At 41.5% G+C, this 17017-nt stretch overlaps 1 protein-coding gene across 15 annotated transcripts in view; it reads left to right on the forward strand.

Annotated features, from left to right (window-relative positions):
* LOC127613420 (nuclear factor 1 X-type-like) overlaps window positions 1-17017 on the forward strand; it is a 146098-nt gene that overhangs the window by 5458 nt on the left and 123623 nt on the right. For 14 of the 15 annotated variants that reach the window (XM_052084456.1, XM_052084441.1, XM_052084449.1 and 11 more), the window contains exon 2: window positions 7542-7625. In XM_052084456.1, the coding sequence (XP_051940416.1) occupies window positions 7542-7625 (84 nt within the window). Of the gene's footprint in view, window positions 1-7541; window positions 7626-13381; window positions 13600-17017 lie in introns of those variants that run through there. The other variant, XM_052084444.1, reaches the window with a different exon arrangement.

Consider the following 17017-nt stretch of genomic DNA (forward strand, 5'->3'; position numbering starts at 1 on the left):
AATCAACCCGTTTTTCGCAATCTCAGCGGGCGGCCATCTTGCCACTTTCTGTCGACTGAAATTGACCACAGAGTTGCTCAGGGCACCGGTTACTACCAATCACGGCTCACCTTATGTTTCTGAAGCTGATCCATAATTGGCTGCAATATTTTGCCTCAAAGATGTTACATTCAGCAATAAAAATGTTAGACTTGGCTGTGAATGTGTCCATTGCCGCAGAAATGCAGCAAAATGCCATCTGGCAATAAAATGCTAAATTTAGACGTGAAAATGTTATATATTGACACTTAAATATGTTATCTGGCTCCAATGTGATATTCAACAATAAAAATGCTTCATTTTGCAGGTTTTGCCACAAATACATATTTACTACTACTTAAATGCAATATTTGACCACAAAAATGGTAGATTGGATAACAGAAAAGGTTACGTGTAGAAATAAATATTATGAATAGCCATTCAAATGCATATTTTGTCCACAAAAATGATCATATTGAGCTAGGAGAGTGCTTCGTTACACCAGGAAAGTGATAAAAAGATATTGCCACCCCCCAAAAAATAGTCAAAAATGCCATTTGACAATAAATACGTTAAATTAAGAAATTAAAATGTTGCACTTAACTGACTTAAACGGTCAGCTTTTTTTTCTTCTTTTTTACGGGGAATGTGCATGATATATTTTTCCAATCCATCAAAGCAAGCAGGATTCAAGCACAACATATTTTAAATGTAATCAAGTTATTTAAAAGCCTGTTTCAGTTGCTATGCTGTGTGAACAGGCTTGGCTGTACTTATGACCTCAAACGCCCTCAACTGGAGTGAAATCATTAAGGCCCACTCATCCATCTATCCATCCCTCATTTTTTAATACTACCCCATCAGTTTCTCATCTTCTTTCTCACCCCCACTCCCACCACTCCTTCGTCCTCCCTTTGAGACGTTGGTGTGAAAAATAGCATTTTTCCAACATATCTCCCCGAGGTAGCTTTGGCAGGCGCTCACACGTCAGCCATGTCTGCCTTTCATACACCTCCCCCAACCCCCCACCCCGCACTCGGCGGAACAGATCGCCGGTGACGCCCGCCCACCCGGCCGCACGCCCGCCCGGTGTCCTTTGAAGAGGTTGCCATCTCTCACGGGTTGGCCGGACTCACTTTTTTTGTGTGTTTATATTTGTGTCCTATTCTTCGTTTTTCAGCCCGTACCTTAAACATGGACAATTTATGCTGATGGCTAACAAATCAGACTTATAAAAACAAATTGAAACAGCTTGTGGTCAAATGGCTTGATGGAAGGTGTGTGTGTTCCCAATCAAGTGCGCGATGCAGTGATACGTTGCCATTCTTGCGCTTTCAAATGGAGCCATGTGAGAACAAATTCCACCACCGGGGCCCTTCGTACAATGCTCTGTGGAGGCGTGTGCTTGAGTGCGCAAGCGTATATATGTGTGTATGTGTGAGCAGTTTTTGTCCCCTCAAAAGAATTTGGCCATATGGTGGTGAACACATACAGTAGCGACAGAGTGGAGGAAGGCTGGCGAGAAATACCGTAAAAACCTTCGCACTTCTTTTGTTATACTTTTAAAAACGATTGATCAGATGGCTGAGACAAAAAAAACCGAAAAAAAAAGGTACAAAAAGACCCAAATTGCATCACCATGAATATTTGTGGAATGGCAAAATGTGTCTCAATTAACACATTTGCATGGGGAGATGATGGCGGAATCCAAATAGGTCACTGACTCAATCTCCCGCCTCCGAATCTTCCCTCTAAAATGTTAATTAAGGAGGGCTTTGAGATTTTTCTGCTCAGGGCTGGCCATATGGGCCGGGCATATGTTATATGTATATATAGTACAATTTATAATTCATACAGCGCTGCGGGAGGGAGCGTTTGAGGGCCTGGAGGTTTTTTTTTTTTAAGGGCGGGTGGGGGTTACTACAAAGGGGAGTCGATATGTTCATAACTCCCTAGTGGCAGGTAGCGAGCTTAGCCCATTTATTAGTCTCATGTTATTCACTGTTTCACAATGGGATCAACACCTGTTTCTCTGGCGGATGACTTAAAAGAGCATTCGAATGGCCGCGTGCCGTTTGCTCGAGAGGAAATGAATGCAAGATATTGATTGTGTTTTCAGTGAGATGACATGATGTTTCATTAAAAAGCAGTCTTTACCAGGCGTGAGGAATCTCTCTTGGACTTGGATTGTATAAAAATGGCAATATATGCATGCATCGTTTCCGCATTTGGGCTACAGACACATGCTAACTTCCGGTCGCTAGTCTAGCGCATCGCGACGGCGTCGAGCTCTTTAAAATACACTCGCAATCTGCCGAAATGTCGTCAAGGTACCATAAATGACCTAATCCAGGACCTTGTTATTTGCTGCAGTATTTTCCAATGGAAATGTGTCACGAATCCGTTGTGGGCCAACTCGTTGACGAGGATTCCCATTCCTACGCCAAGGCAGTCAAAAGTATTGTGACATTCTACTCACGGGAAGTGAAAATGGAAGGAAATATGGAGTTGGCACCCACTTTGATGTTCTTGAAATGTCGATGATTTTCATCCACCATTGATGCATGCATCCTGGGAATGGAAAAAGGTCTTCCCTAAACCCTTTTCATAAATATTGAATGTTTCCCCGCTATGTCGCAGTTCATGATTCTTTTTTTCAGTAGACAGTATTGCCCTAACTTCCAAGTTTACCACACTCATTGTCGTCCAATAAATTAAAAAAAACAACACACGTAACTTTAATTTTTTTTTTTTTCACCTCGGGGAAATAGTAGTATCATATTGTACTTTATTGAACATATGTTAATAACAAAACTAAACAGAATGGAAACATTTAAACAGTTTGTGTATCATGATACATTTACTGTATGGCTCCTTCTGGTGTGTGCATCTTGCCCACCAGGGGGCAGTATCATATGTTCATGCAAACATACTGTAAATGAAGAAGAGCGTGACAACGCCTGAGTAAAATGCTTTATTTGTCATGTTTCCACATCTGATAAAGAATATATGCCCGTGCGGACAGAACAATGTAGAAAAAGAATCCAATTTTTTTCCTTCCCTTTCATTTTAATTTGTTATATTTTTTCAAGGTCCTCTTCCTAGGTATTTAATTAACACAAGCAATAAATTAATCAGTGTTACATGAACCACTTTTTAAAGATGTTTATTATACATCAGACTACAGCGATAATTCTAGCAAATCTGTGGCTTTATCACTTGAACTTTGCATGTTTCATGAAACAACATGTCAACGTGTACTGCTTCTTAAACACTCAACTTATCCAGAAAAAAATATAGCCTACTCCTACTACTACTACTGTACTGCTGCGATTCCGTTTGCGTTGAATTCATCCGTTCCTTAAAGTGTTATAGCACTTCTACATCTCAGCTAGTTTTGTTAGCCTAAGTGTCTTGCATTTTGGGTTAGAATTCAGCGGCAAGCAGATCTTGGTATAACACGAAGCCATGTGGTCATTTTAAATACACGATGCGTAAGTCTGTTTATGTTTAGTTTGACAGGAAACTTCAATATGTACATCTGAAAGTTTCTTTTCCTGAAGAGTTGTTCACTAAATCAAATGGCCAAACTACTCCTTGGAATGAAAATGAGTTGAGCGGAGTTCGCTGGTTGGGAGGAGGGAGCAAGACCATAAAGTTTTTTTTTTGTTTTTAGTATGGTCTACCTATATAGGGAATTTTCATCGATTGCAGGTGGGTCGTAAGCAAATTCACCACTGCCCTGTAAATTGGGGTTTTAGGATTCAGTGGGGCGGGGACTAAGGGAGATCAATCCCTGATTGATTATTTTATTGACTTAGCCATGCATCCAAAAACATTTGTCCTTATATTGCCTTTGGAAATAGATGTTGCCTTGCACATTCCCAACTGAGCCAGTTGTCCCAGTGCCACCCTCCTACCACGCACGTATTAATCATGCAAATGGTTCCTCGGCAGCCAATGGCAATGACGCCGTTGACGTCACTCTTTTGGGCACCGTGTCGGCCAATCGGAGGAGGCTCGCCCCCTGCACCTGACCTTGTCTCCGTCCTAGACGAGCCAATCGCAGGAGTCGCCCCACACACCTGATTCGCCGAGCTCCGGTTGGCTGGCGCCTGCTCCTGCACAGGTGCCATGGATGAGGGCGGCCAATGGGACGTGTTACCGGACTCGTGGCCTGGCGAAAGACGACCGTCGTATAATACGGTGCCGAGCAATCCTGTCTTATCAGCAGGCCTCTATCCCGCCTATCCAGCCTGAACAATGGGGAGTGTGTTGCCCCTGTAAGCAATGTTTATGCACTAATAAAGATGATTAGAAAATCACACAATTGCCAAAAAAATGGGAGGTTTGTGAGTACACATTATCTGTAATAAAACAGCAAGAGGGGGTGGGGGGGGAGGGCATGGAGGCAGCCGCAAAGGCGAAGGGTATGAATAGCCTTTGTTTTCGCCACAACTCGCGGCTGTGCGGTCTGCCAACGTCTGGCTCTTATTATGAGGTTTGTGTCTGCGCGTCTGCTTAAGTGGCATACACGTGGACGTCCGTGTGCCTGCGCGCGCATGTAAATATGTGCACAGGTGATTATATTTTTTGTACGTACCCGTTAAAATAATTTCTGTGGGCTCTTGTTGTCGCTAAGTAAATGTGTCACAGGGTCCCGGCTGGCACAAGAGCGCCTGTTTGCTTTTTTTTTTTTTTTTTTTTTTTTTATCCGTTAAAGTTGTGAAATGAAATAGGATTTCACAGAACGCCGCAGCGGCTGTGGGATTTGGCCTCCCTTCGGCTAAGCGGAGAGGGATAGCTTGATCCAATCAGCGGCACCACTGCGAGGAGAGCCCATTTCGTAGCACAGGGCTCTGCCAGAACCCCGTCTTGCTGGCCCGCTTGAATTAGAATACAAATGAAGCTCGCTGAATGCACACATGCATGTATACAGAGCTGTGCTTACACACTAGGCTGGCTTGAGATGCTATGCAAGCTGTTTGTCAGTTAGGACTTTGTTCTCTCGCTGGAAAATAAACATTCACGATTGTCTACAACGATGTAGTATTAAGATAACATGTTAGTAACTTCGGAGTAAGGTTTCCGCATTGTTTCTTTTCAAATCTCTTGACCCAAATGAGAAATTTGCTTCTTTCCAGTGTCAAAGGTTGCATGCATACATGTATAGTATTACCATAACATATACTCTACTAAAATACTGATTTTAAAAGAAACAACAAAAACAACACAGAAGACATGACTTGACAAATGACAATCATGAATCAAAAAGATATTTGCCAAGAAATCTTGGGTGCTGCCTGAACAATAAAAGCATCAACTCCATTTTTGGTCCCAATCCAAAATTCAGGAAACCCAATTTTAAAAGCATTTTTAAAAAAGTCTGCCGATATCGGCCTGATCTGATACATCTGCAATCCATTAAGAAGAAAAAAAGGAGTGCATTCAAACTTTTCTGTTGTATTTTTTTTTTCATTCCATAAAATTTACCCAACACGATAGCGTTTTATCTGGCTCTAAATCTAGGGCAGCTGTGGTTTCATCGGAGTAAACAGTCTTTTTATAGCATATCAGCAGTGCAGCATAAAATGATGAAAACAAATTATGATTTAATATCCCATTTTAAATCGATATATACAGTATTAACTGTATATATCAGAAATTCAATTTACTGTTGGAAAGAAAATAAATACCTTAAATAGTCAATGAATCAATTTCACACTGTGACACAATAGACACCGAAATGGTGTGTTGAATTTACTCAATTTTTCTTTGTCAAGTGGTTTCGCGAAATAAAATCATCTGGAGCCAGATACATTTTATTTAAGTAGATTATACATCCCCCCTGATTTCCGATCAAGCGATCGGATCAGGACAACTCTGATTATTTCTCAGGGGCAACCAATGTGGACCTATTGAGGCCCAAACCAATTCTGATATTTGGAAGAAGAAAAAAAAAACCTTCACCGATTAATCAGCCGATTAATTCCTCGACTACAAAGTGATTTACATTTAGAAATAAAAAGAACCAGAGTTTGAGACCATTGACCATGACTGGTATGAGGATTCGGTTTGGGCGTAATTTCAGACAGTTTCATTGGTCCACTGTGACGTTGTTTGGCAATTTCTTTCATCAGTTGTGAGAATGCAATTGGTAAATGCATGCTGCATGGGGCTTGTTCCTGTAAAGAGCTATAAATTAACCACGTTCCATTTAAAACCGCACCGTTCAAAGTGTTGGCAAAACTAGCAAATTGTCGTAAATCATGATTATCATGAAAACTTTTTTTTCCCCTTTTTTGGTCCCGTAATGCTTACAACAGTCAACAATAAAAACAACAAAGTGAATTACAGGAATTGAAAGGGTGAAAATTTGTCCACCAACATTTGACTTTACAACAAAAATTTTTTTTGAATGCTCTATTTTCTTTTTTCCCGGGATTGTTTGTCATTATCTTTGTCTTTTGTTGTGTGTTTGAAAGTAAAGTAATTAATCAGAAAAAATCTGCCTGCCCCACCCCCCAGTTTAAAAAAAGATTGGCTGATTAACCCTTTCAGGGACAGCAGTTATTACAGTGGACTTATCACGTTATTGGGTTACAGGGTGCATGAAAGGGTTAAATCGGCCGACTGATTAACCGGTCTGGCCCCAATTATTTCTAATGCTGGTGCAGCCTGAAAGTGGCACAATTTAAACACTGTTTTTGTTCTTTGAATTTACGAGAGAGAAAAAAAGGTAGAAAAATGAAGCACAAACATACGATTGCATTATTTTCCATTCAACATGAGTTCTCTGTAACCAGAATGTGTTAAAACAAAAAGCTCTGCTATTACTGTGTGTAGTTATTGGCAAAGTTTATTGTTTACAAAACAACATCAAAAAATATTTTTGTCCTCCTGATTGTTTTATTATTCTCAATGTATTTTTCTGAAATAGGCAAACGCTAAAAATATTTGGATGTTAATTACCTCATCTTTGTAAATTACTTTGATTGATCTTGAGGAGAATTACGACTTGACTAATCGACGATTAAAATCCAGCCATTGATATATACAGTCTATATATTTTTTTTTCTATTCTGGTTCTCCTCATTGGTGCGGTTTGTGCGGCAGCCTCTCACAAACTGAATTTGGATGAGGACACTCTAGAATGGTTGCCAACCAATCATAAGATGATTCAATTAGATTTGAAAACATGATTTTAAATGGGCGGAGGCGCTCCCTCTGAATGTTCTGAGCACCTGTTTCCACGCCGGTGTTGCATTTGGCATCATATTGCTGCCTGGAATTGTCATAGCACGACTGTAGCTCATTCTACCATAGCTGATGCCGTGTCGGACTTCTTTCGACAGCAAACTAGTGGAAGGTGACTCCACAGCCTTGTTGCATGTTGCGGAATTTGAGAATTTTTTTTCACAATGGTCCCTTATTATGCCGCTCGCTGATGCGCATCTCCAGCGTCTTTGATTAGGAGTCTATTTCACATTTTTATTCCATTCTTCTTTTTTTTTTTTTTGCAGGCTACCGATGCTTACCTGGTGAATGACGATCCTGTCAGAGGCCCAGGGGTGCCTGAATGTTTCCTTGTGTCCGATACATACAGGGTATACACACACACACACACACACACACTCACATACATCAATCAATGAAATGCAAATACAAGTGGTTCATTTTATGGCCATACAAACAAGCCGAGGATGAAAAAAAATGATTTGCCTTTACTCACTGTGGTCACGTTTCTTTTTTTTTTTTGACAGCCTTACACGCTCCACCTCACCACCCTCCCGCACACCCTTTGACAATATTAACACATTTACCACTACACATGTTTTCACAGGAATTTTGACAGATTTCCTATGAAAGATTATGCATTCCAGTTGGCAAAATTTTACATTTTAGCCACTGATTTCGGACCATTTTAAACATACTGTTTGTATTGTTTTATAGCAAATGTTCTGTGGTATTATTACAGTTACTGGGTATGGGAGTAGGGCAATTGGAATGGAATCGCTTTACAAAACGTTGCACACTCCTGCAGTGCCGTTCTCATCCAAACGTGTCATCCTGGAAGCCATGAAAGGATGCATTACGAATTCCCCCGACATGCAAGAATGCAGCTTAAAATTGCAACTTTTCTGGTGTGCATCACATATTTTCCCACGTATCACTTATTTGCTCTTTAGCGTGGATTTGTCAAGGCTTATTTTTGCCTTCACACGGACTGAAACGTGGTGCCAGCTAAAGCGCAATAATGAACAATAGGCAGGATTTTTCTGTGCTGTGTTAATCATGCATGATGTGGTTTTAGTACTCTGAGAATAGCGTAATAGTGCCAGGAAAATGTGTCATTTGAAAATTATGATGTCATTTTACATGAGTTGTTTTTCAATACGTTTTCCGTACAGTGCATGATATACGGCGGTGGCCCATGCCCTCAAATTGTTGCAATTAACTTTGTAGGAATTTTGACTTGTTAAATTGGGTGTAATCGTACACCCCCCCCCCCCTCTGTAATGTATATATTTTTTTCCAGTGTGGCCCAAATGGTACTTCACACACAACTGTATGAAGGATCGTATTCAACCCGCTTCATGAAGATGTATACTTCTGGTTGTATATAAACAAAAATGTGATATCATCTAAAGCTGCCGGATTGAAAACGTGAGCTGCCCTTGCGCACAGTAAACACTTCAAAAAGCAGCAGGCCCGACACATTGCTCCATGCGCACACATGCACACGCGCCGAGATTGCAAACAGACCCCTAGCATCTCCTGTGTATGGAGGAGCTTGTTAGCCGTAATGACCAGTTCTGACTGCATATGGCTGTACGTGTAGTGTACGTACATGACTGCTGCACTCACATAAGCGTCATGAAACGGAGCCACAACCACCTGTCTCACACATTTCGCCCGCTAACGGCGATATCAGCCTTGGCTTTTATCGTACAGCGTAACCACAGGAGATGGTAAACATAAAATGCGCGGCCAGCGGTGCGTGTCAACGGGAGACCACAACACGCTCAAGTGTTGTCGCACCATGTGGATCCCCCCCCCGTCCATGTGGCAAACACTTTCTTGGAAACCGCCCGAGCTCGAAGCTTTTCACAACGTGGCGGTCAAGATGGGGAAATGGGGAGTTTTGAGATGCAAACCTGAGTTGTGTTTTGTAGCTGCTCCTGCCCGGTTGCTATAGTTTGGGATTTGGCTGTCGGAGTGCCCGCGTTGTGTTGAATACTGAGATGGGCGTCTAGGCTGGACTCCAGCTCCAGACAAAAGATGGCTGCTTAAGTCAGCCGCAGTAGAAGAACCACGTGGACCAGAGGTCATCATAGTGTGCTCGGGAACTGAACCATGATGCATTTCTAAACAGATCTGCTCCAGATTCGTAATCAACTGTTCTTTCACTAGCACAACTACCGTTTATTTTTTCCTGGTTGTTACAGTTGCAAATGCACGCATGAAGAAAAGGCCCGGCAACCGCGTGGCTTGGAACTCCCCCGTGTGATATGACTCAGCCGATCAAATTGTTGATTCAGAGACAATTATGTGGAGTGCAACTGGGCGTGCGTGTGTAAGGCAATCAGTGGTTAAGAAAGTTCAGGGTACCGGTAAATGGATAGTCGGACTTGAAATACCGTGTAGAAAAAATACGTTGGATGTCACTGATTGTGGCTCAGATTTGTATATGCAAATTATTTAACCTACTATTACTGTCCTTAGGTCCTTTGAGATGCAGCATCTCACATTCAAGAAAGTCAAAGACAAAAATCCAAACTCGATTATTACAATACGAAGCTTCTTTATTGGCCGCGTATGGTGAAACACACAAGGAATTTGCCTCCGGTAGTTGGTAAGCGTTAGTAACCAAACCTGCAGCGCGGAAGCAGTCTCCGAGAAAAATGAACCTGAATGTTGTGAACGCTGGAGAGTATGTGATCGTGTCATCACGCCAGGATGTTATATGTGTCCAAGTCAATGTTCCAGGAGCGACGTGACTTCATTGTGTTTGGTGTTAGTTTGAAACTTCAATTTGACTTCTGTATAAGGCTGTTTCAAATTCCCTAACCCCTGACAGACACCTCCTACCAAATGTAGTTGAGTAAATAAATGCCCCATGGCAGTTATTGCAAATTCAAGGTCGTTATTTATGTTTATGCTCATTAGAGTTTCATTTTCTCTTTGAAGGACGTATTGTCCAAAGGCACTTTTTTTTAAGGAAAAACTTAATGCAACATACAAAATAAATACACCAATGTATTGTGTACATGTTTATGTAATGTAAAAATATACATTAAATACAATTGATGTGCAAAACATTTTTAAAAAATTATCTTTTAATTCAGACAATTTTAAAAATAATTTTAAAATAACATTTGCGTTTCTATTGAGAGTTGATACATCTGCTTGCTTGGATAAAAATATTTAAATTTGAACTATCACGCAAACTATATACTTATGATGTTCCGGACCTCGGCTCAAAAATGTTTTACTCTGGACTGGACCAATTTAACGTTTAACTAAATGCCACTGATGGAGAGTGAGAAGCAAAAAAAGGGGGGAAAACGGTTTGCAGTAGAGAAAAGGAAAAAGCGAAAGAGAAGCACGTGTGCGACAGCTTTGGGGTTTGGAGCCGTGCCGTGCTGGGGTGTGGTTTGGACCGAGGAGCGACTCATGGAAAGAAATACACTCGGTACCCTTCACCTTGTTCGCTCTTTTCCCTCCCTTTTTTTTCCACTGTTGCTTGCCTATGTATCTCTGAACGTGAAAGAATGTGTGTGTGTGTGTGTGTGTGCGCGTGTGCGCGTGTGCGTGCGTGTATGTGCGTGCGTACTGTGGTAAGTGTCCCACATAGGCTGAGGTCTCGCAAAGCTTCGTACCCCCCCCCACACCCCCACTTGAAAAACTTGGCATTGACTTCAACTTCCAAGACCGCACCCTATAGCTTGCACACATACACACACTTACACACACACACACACACACACACACACACCACAATGCTCCTGCACATAGATACACACACATTCAGAAGGCAGGGGCTTATGTGTAATTGCAGGCACTCTGCCTGCATATATAAGTTTGATTAGGCCGAGGAGCAGGGAGCGGGCGAGGATAAAGCCGAGGCTGATTAGAACCAGAGAGTATCACTTGCATACAATGGGAGTCACACTGAAGCGGCTTTGGATCTCTGGGTCCAAGTTCAGGTATCAACTGTCCGCATATGTGCTGGATATGATACGCAGCATGCTACAGTAGGAGCTAGACATTGTTATGCTAAAATGAAAAAAAAAAGAAAAGAAAAACGCCTGGAGTGATAGATTACAAGTGTCAAGAAAGCAAATGTGCATCTTGCAGTAAAACTTTGTTGGTTTCTTCAAAGCATGCCAGAAGGTCCGTGGAAATAGTTGGAATTTTTTTTTCCTTTTTTTTCCCCCAAATGTGATGTGGTGTCGTTTATAACTTACAGGCAAAGATAGCGAGGCTCCTCAAATCCACATTGTAAAAGTTAATTCAATGCGAATTTTGGTCAGTGTTGGAGCCGGCATCTGCTACTGTAACTAAAACGGCGATTGCTGTAATTTTCAACGCAGTCGCACATTAGGAAGTTAACATTGTCAGAAATTATGCAATTGGAAATATGTACCATGACCCAGCGCTGACCTTCATAAAACTTTTGCAACCTGAGCAAGAAAAGTAACATGAAGCATACTTGTTTTATTTTTTTTTTCCACAAGTGGAATTAATATTAAAGCTGTCAGTATTAAGTTTCATGACAAATTCCAAAGGAGTATCTCAAAGATGTGCCTTGTGCATCTTGTTTTTCCTTTTACAATTTCTAACTAACAAATGAAAACAATGTGTCTTAGTAACTGACAAAAGTGTTACGGAGGATGATTCCAGTCCTAAATATGACGTGTCTATCTCTCATCTCAACATCAACATTCTGACATGTTAAACAAGTGTAAAAAGAAGTTGACCATTGTAATGTGTAAGAAAAACAACAAAACTTAACCTTGATAAATGACAACACGTTCACGTTGAAGCCAAAGTTGAGTATAATTCCACTAACTTCATGTAACGTGAGCTACCATGACGACGATGCAAAAATGCTATATCTGAAAAGCGAAAGAACGGCAAAACAAGCGCAAATCTCTGAGGTCTCACATGAGGAACACTGAATTTTTGTGCGATATGCATTGCACTCATCTTACACACAACCTTTTTGGCATCAGAAATTTTACATTTACGTGGGAGTTTATAATTTTATCTCATGTGTGAAGTTGGTGGATAATTTGGCTTTCTCTTTCCGAAAACTTGCATGCTGTGGTCAATAGGTGTGAACGTAAGTGTTTGGCAACCAGTCTGGGGTGTAGCCAGCCTCTCTGCAAGTACAGTATATATGCTTGCTGACTGAAGGCAAGCAAGAATGGAAGAGACACTCTCATATTGTTACTGTCAAGTTCTTGTGTAGTGGTGCTATTCAATGTCAAGAAGTGTAATTGAAAATGACACAAAAAGGTTTAGCATTTCCTTTAACGTGTGATGTGTGTCTCACAAGATGCACATGACCAACCCTTGCGCAGACCTATTCAACAACATGAGCTGCAACACAATCCACAAATATGGCCAACATGCAGTATTAAAAACTTGGTGCACATTTTTTTTTAAACGGGCCAATTTAGATATGAAAACATCGGTTTTGTCATAAACATGTTATAATTTAGTATGGCAACACTATATTATCCCCCAAACGAGCTGTATTTTGCATTGAAAATGTTCTGTTTTTCAGTAACATCAGACTTTTTTGTCATAAAAACAAATTTTGACAGGCTCTAGTGGGACATGAAAGAATCGTTGCCGAATGTTCGGTTGTCTTTAACTTTTGAGATCAATATATGTTTGCATTTAACAATTACAGGCTTTGTTCACAACAAGCACATCTGATAGGCTGATAACTAAACGTAATCGGAAATGAGGAAATTAAATTACACGTTTGGGCGACATTTTATTTTGGTCTCTATCATTGATTGCATTAGAGAGGGAGCAAAAATAAACTGGAGCCTTTTCAAATCTTGTAATTTTGTATCATGAGTGCATTGCTCTAATTATCCTTGTGTGTGTGTGTGTTTGTAGTCCACTCACTCTTATTCTGGAAGCTTTCATATTTCTTTTTCACAGCCTTTCCATTCTGTTCGTTTTGGAGAGGCAAGCTCGCTAGTTTTGGAAGTTCTAATAGAAAGCAGTCGACGTACAGTAGAGTTACAGTTCTGCATGTGCAGGGAGAGAGGGGAGGGAGAGTGAGCGGGGGGGGGGGGGGCATGTGAGAGCAAGGGAGGGAGGGAGGAGGGAGGGAGGCACAGCAGGGAAAAAAGTTTCCCCTAAAAGTTGGTGCGGAGCTCGGCGGCACAGTGAGCGAGGCGGGGTTAGAGCCTGCACCGAGCCCCAGAGCACCGAGCCTCGGCCAGCCTTTGCAATGCGGCACCGCAGCGAACCTCCTCCATCCACGTTGACTCGCGACCGCTCCGACCGCCACCTGTAGACTCAGCCATGTACTCCCCTTACTGCTTGACACAGGTACGCATTTTATTCTCGTCCTTTAACGGAAAAAAGAGATTTTAACCGTTTTGTGGGTTGCGCCGTTTTCCGGTCTTGTGCGCGTGAGCCTGTACGCCGGTTGCAGTGTGCCCGTTGTCTGCCGCTTTTCCGCCTTCCTCTCCCGCAGAATTCCGTCCGCTGTTGCCGTGCCACTTTTCAACCTTAGCTCAACCCCTCGGCCTTTTCCGTTGTAACTGCGCTGTGACATTTAACGCTCCAACGCGGGCGCTACGCTATCGAGAAAATGGCGCTTAAGCCACTTTACTATTTTTGAACTAAATGAAAGCTCACCGTAGAGTCCAGTAAAATGCAAGTGATCGCGAATTACCTACCACCGAGAGAACCCAAGTTGACGCGAAACCACACCGACAGGTTTAAACGACTTGTTGCGTTCACGGACCGAGGAAGTGGAACTGAGCTGCGCGCACACTCTCACTCGCGGCCAAGGGCGAGTTGGCGCTATCGTCGTGCTTTCACGGTCACTGTGGACGCCCTCCTAAGCGCCCCCCCCCCCCCCCCTCCACGACGTGAATTCACTTTCATGTCCATTAGTCGTGATGGTGCGTTTCGCGCGCACGCGTCGGCATGTGGTGCGTTCAGGGTGCGGGATCTACACTTGACTTCTGCTAAGGCAAGGCAATTTTTTAAGTGTTTTTATTTTATTTTATGTTAAATGAATGGTAGGAATTTACACGGGCTGCAGCATGAGATTAGATTAATTTGATGATAGTATGCATGTGGTCCTAATTATTTAAAATACCATTGGTTTGTATTTATTTTATTTTTTTGAAGTACTGTAATTAATAACTATTTTGGAAAAATCTAACGTGTGTGTGTGTGTGTGTGTGTGTGGTGTGTGTGTGTGTGGTGTATGTGTGTGTGCTTGTGTGAAGGGATATACAACTTCTTCATATTTTACAGGCCCCGTAATGCATCTATTGGGTTACACTAAAATATAACTGGTATATTTTTAAAAACGACATTCGAAGAACACACACAGTGCAAAAAATGCTTGAGATGGTGGACCTTCACTTTTAAAGCATTGTGCCATAATTGTCTTAATCCTAATTTCTAAATAATAGGTCAATGCTTGTTTCAACGTGATGCATAACGCATTTTAGTAGTTTGAATTATTCATCACAGCAAAGGTCAAGCCATTTTTCTTTTGTTACTGTTTTTAGCTGCCTTTTACATTATGCAGATATAAATGAATTAAATAGAAAGTGGCTTTTCAAAATCAGAATGCACCAAAGAAAACGTTCTTCAGCACAATTGTAGAAAAGGCTACGCACATTTTTTGTGTAGACACCAGGTAAACCTTTTTTATACTTATTTTATTTATTTATTGAATTTAAATAACCTTTATATGTTGCATGCCTGGTGTAGAATTTTCATTAGTCTTTGATCAAGAGTCCTCACCTACTATGGCAGAAAATGTTTTTACTGAAGCAGCCTATTATCGTTTTATACACTTGTTAAGAATCAAGTTTTTGATATGAGCTATTTTCTCATGCCAGTTACCCTTTCCTACATCCCCCAAATGTGATATCCACATTTTTTCCGTCTTTTGAAAGCCCTGCATATAAATCAGACGATCCGTGTCCTTAAACGGAGCAGTGTGTGTGTTTATGTGTGTGTGTGTGTGTGTGTGTGTGTGGTGCTCGTGTGTGTGTGCATGATAGCTCCACGATGGAAAACATGTGGATTCACACTCGGTGTTTCTTAAGGCCTTCCTCGCTGACTTTTTAAAAACATATTTCCTCTGCCCTCTCGCACAAGAGAATCACATGATTTCCAATCACATTTTGAATTAATCACATCACTTGTGTCCTTTAAATGACTCCTTACACGTCCCTTGACCTTTCTGCCGTCTGTCACTCTGGCATCAGGCAGTATATGTGTACGTGGCACATTTCCTAATCAATATTCTATTTGATTTCTGCATATTTAGTCCACGCGATTTCCAAGCCTGCCTGCTCGTGCGAGTGTCCGAGTTCACGGCCGTCTTTTCCGTTAATTAAAATGAATTGGCAGACATGGACACCGCAGTGCATGACGGGCATGCTCCTGAAGATAAATATAAAATTTGGAATAAAACGTGGCAGCTGCCATGTCACTTTCGGGCGCTTTTATTTTGGAATCCAATCTTTTATGTTGAAGCTGCGCACGTGAAGAGAACACGCGCGCACTGTGGTAGTTTTGTGTCGTCATTCCTCGATCACATCTCGTAAATAATTAATATTTCAAAAAAAAAAGGTCGTTGTAAACAACCTTTGAGTGCATTATTAATAGCGCTAAAGAGCTTTGTTGGAAACGGCCCTGCCCGAAAAGGTGCAGCCAAAAAAGTGCAACTCTGGCAGCGGTTCACAGCCCTCGTGACGGCAGAGAAAGTATTTGCATAAAGTTTTGATACGATATGAAGGTTGCGGGGGCGTCTTTAATTAAAACTTTTATGTGTGGCGTTTTCAAATCAATTATCTCAGCTTACAGTCAAGTGCCCGCCGAGGCTGCCAACTTCCGAGGGTGCGTGCAAACTAATGAGATGCACGACTTTGTGCAGGAGATTGTATGGTGTACTTTGGGGGAGGGGGGGGGGGGGAAATAAATAACTTTTGTTTTGTTCTCACTCATCAGGGTTTGACTTCATATTATTTATGCTTCATATTATTATTACTGCTGTTGTTATTGTTATATTTTCTAATGTAATGAGTCTTTGCTTTTTGTAGTGCATGCTCAGTCTATGATGCATATAGCAATAGAAAAACATAGAAATGTTGTTTGGGGGGGGCTCTTCTCCACAAGTGAGTGTGAATCGATGCTTTCTCATCAGCATCCATTGTTACAATATGTCTCACTGCTACTGCCCCATGTATCCTAAATTGAACACAGAAAAATTGTAGTTGAAGAGTTACAGTATCGAAAATGGTTAGACAAGATACACAATTCAGAATTTTACACAATGAGCTGAATGCCGATAGGTGCTCTTAAACAGTGTTAACACATAGCAGCATATCATAACAAAACGTATTTGATATACACAAAGGCATCCGTGCGAGTTGATGCGTGGAGGCTCATCTCTCAGCCTTCACACAATCGTGTTTAGGTGCACGGCATGCAGAAAAATGTTTATTTGGGACACAATAGCCAAACTGTAAATGCTAGTCTGCATGTCTTTTTTTGGCATCCCGTGACAATTGCAATTTTTTTTTTTTTGTCAAATGCTTGACTCTCGGCAGCCTGTGACACAGTTCAGTGAAATTTTCACATTGAGGCCCTATTCATACAGTGTGCGCATGTGTGCATGTATACGTTCCTATTCTTTCTTTCCATGGCAGATGTGGAAAGTGGACCTTTGTTGTCCTGTAACATGTTTAATGCACAGACACACAGACACACA

Source organism: Hippocampus zosterae, chromosome 13, assembly GCF_025434085.1.
Source record: "Hippocampus zosterae strain Florida chromosome 13, ASM2543408v3, whole genome shotgun sequence".
Lineage (NCBI taxonomy): Eukaryota > Metazoa > Chordata > Actinopteri > Syngnathiformes > Syngnathidae > Hippocampus > Hippocampus zosterae.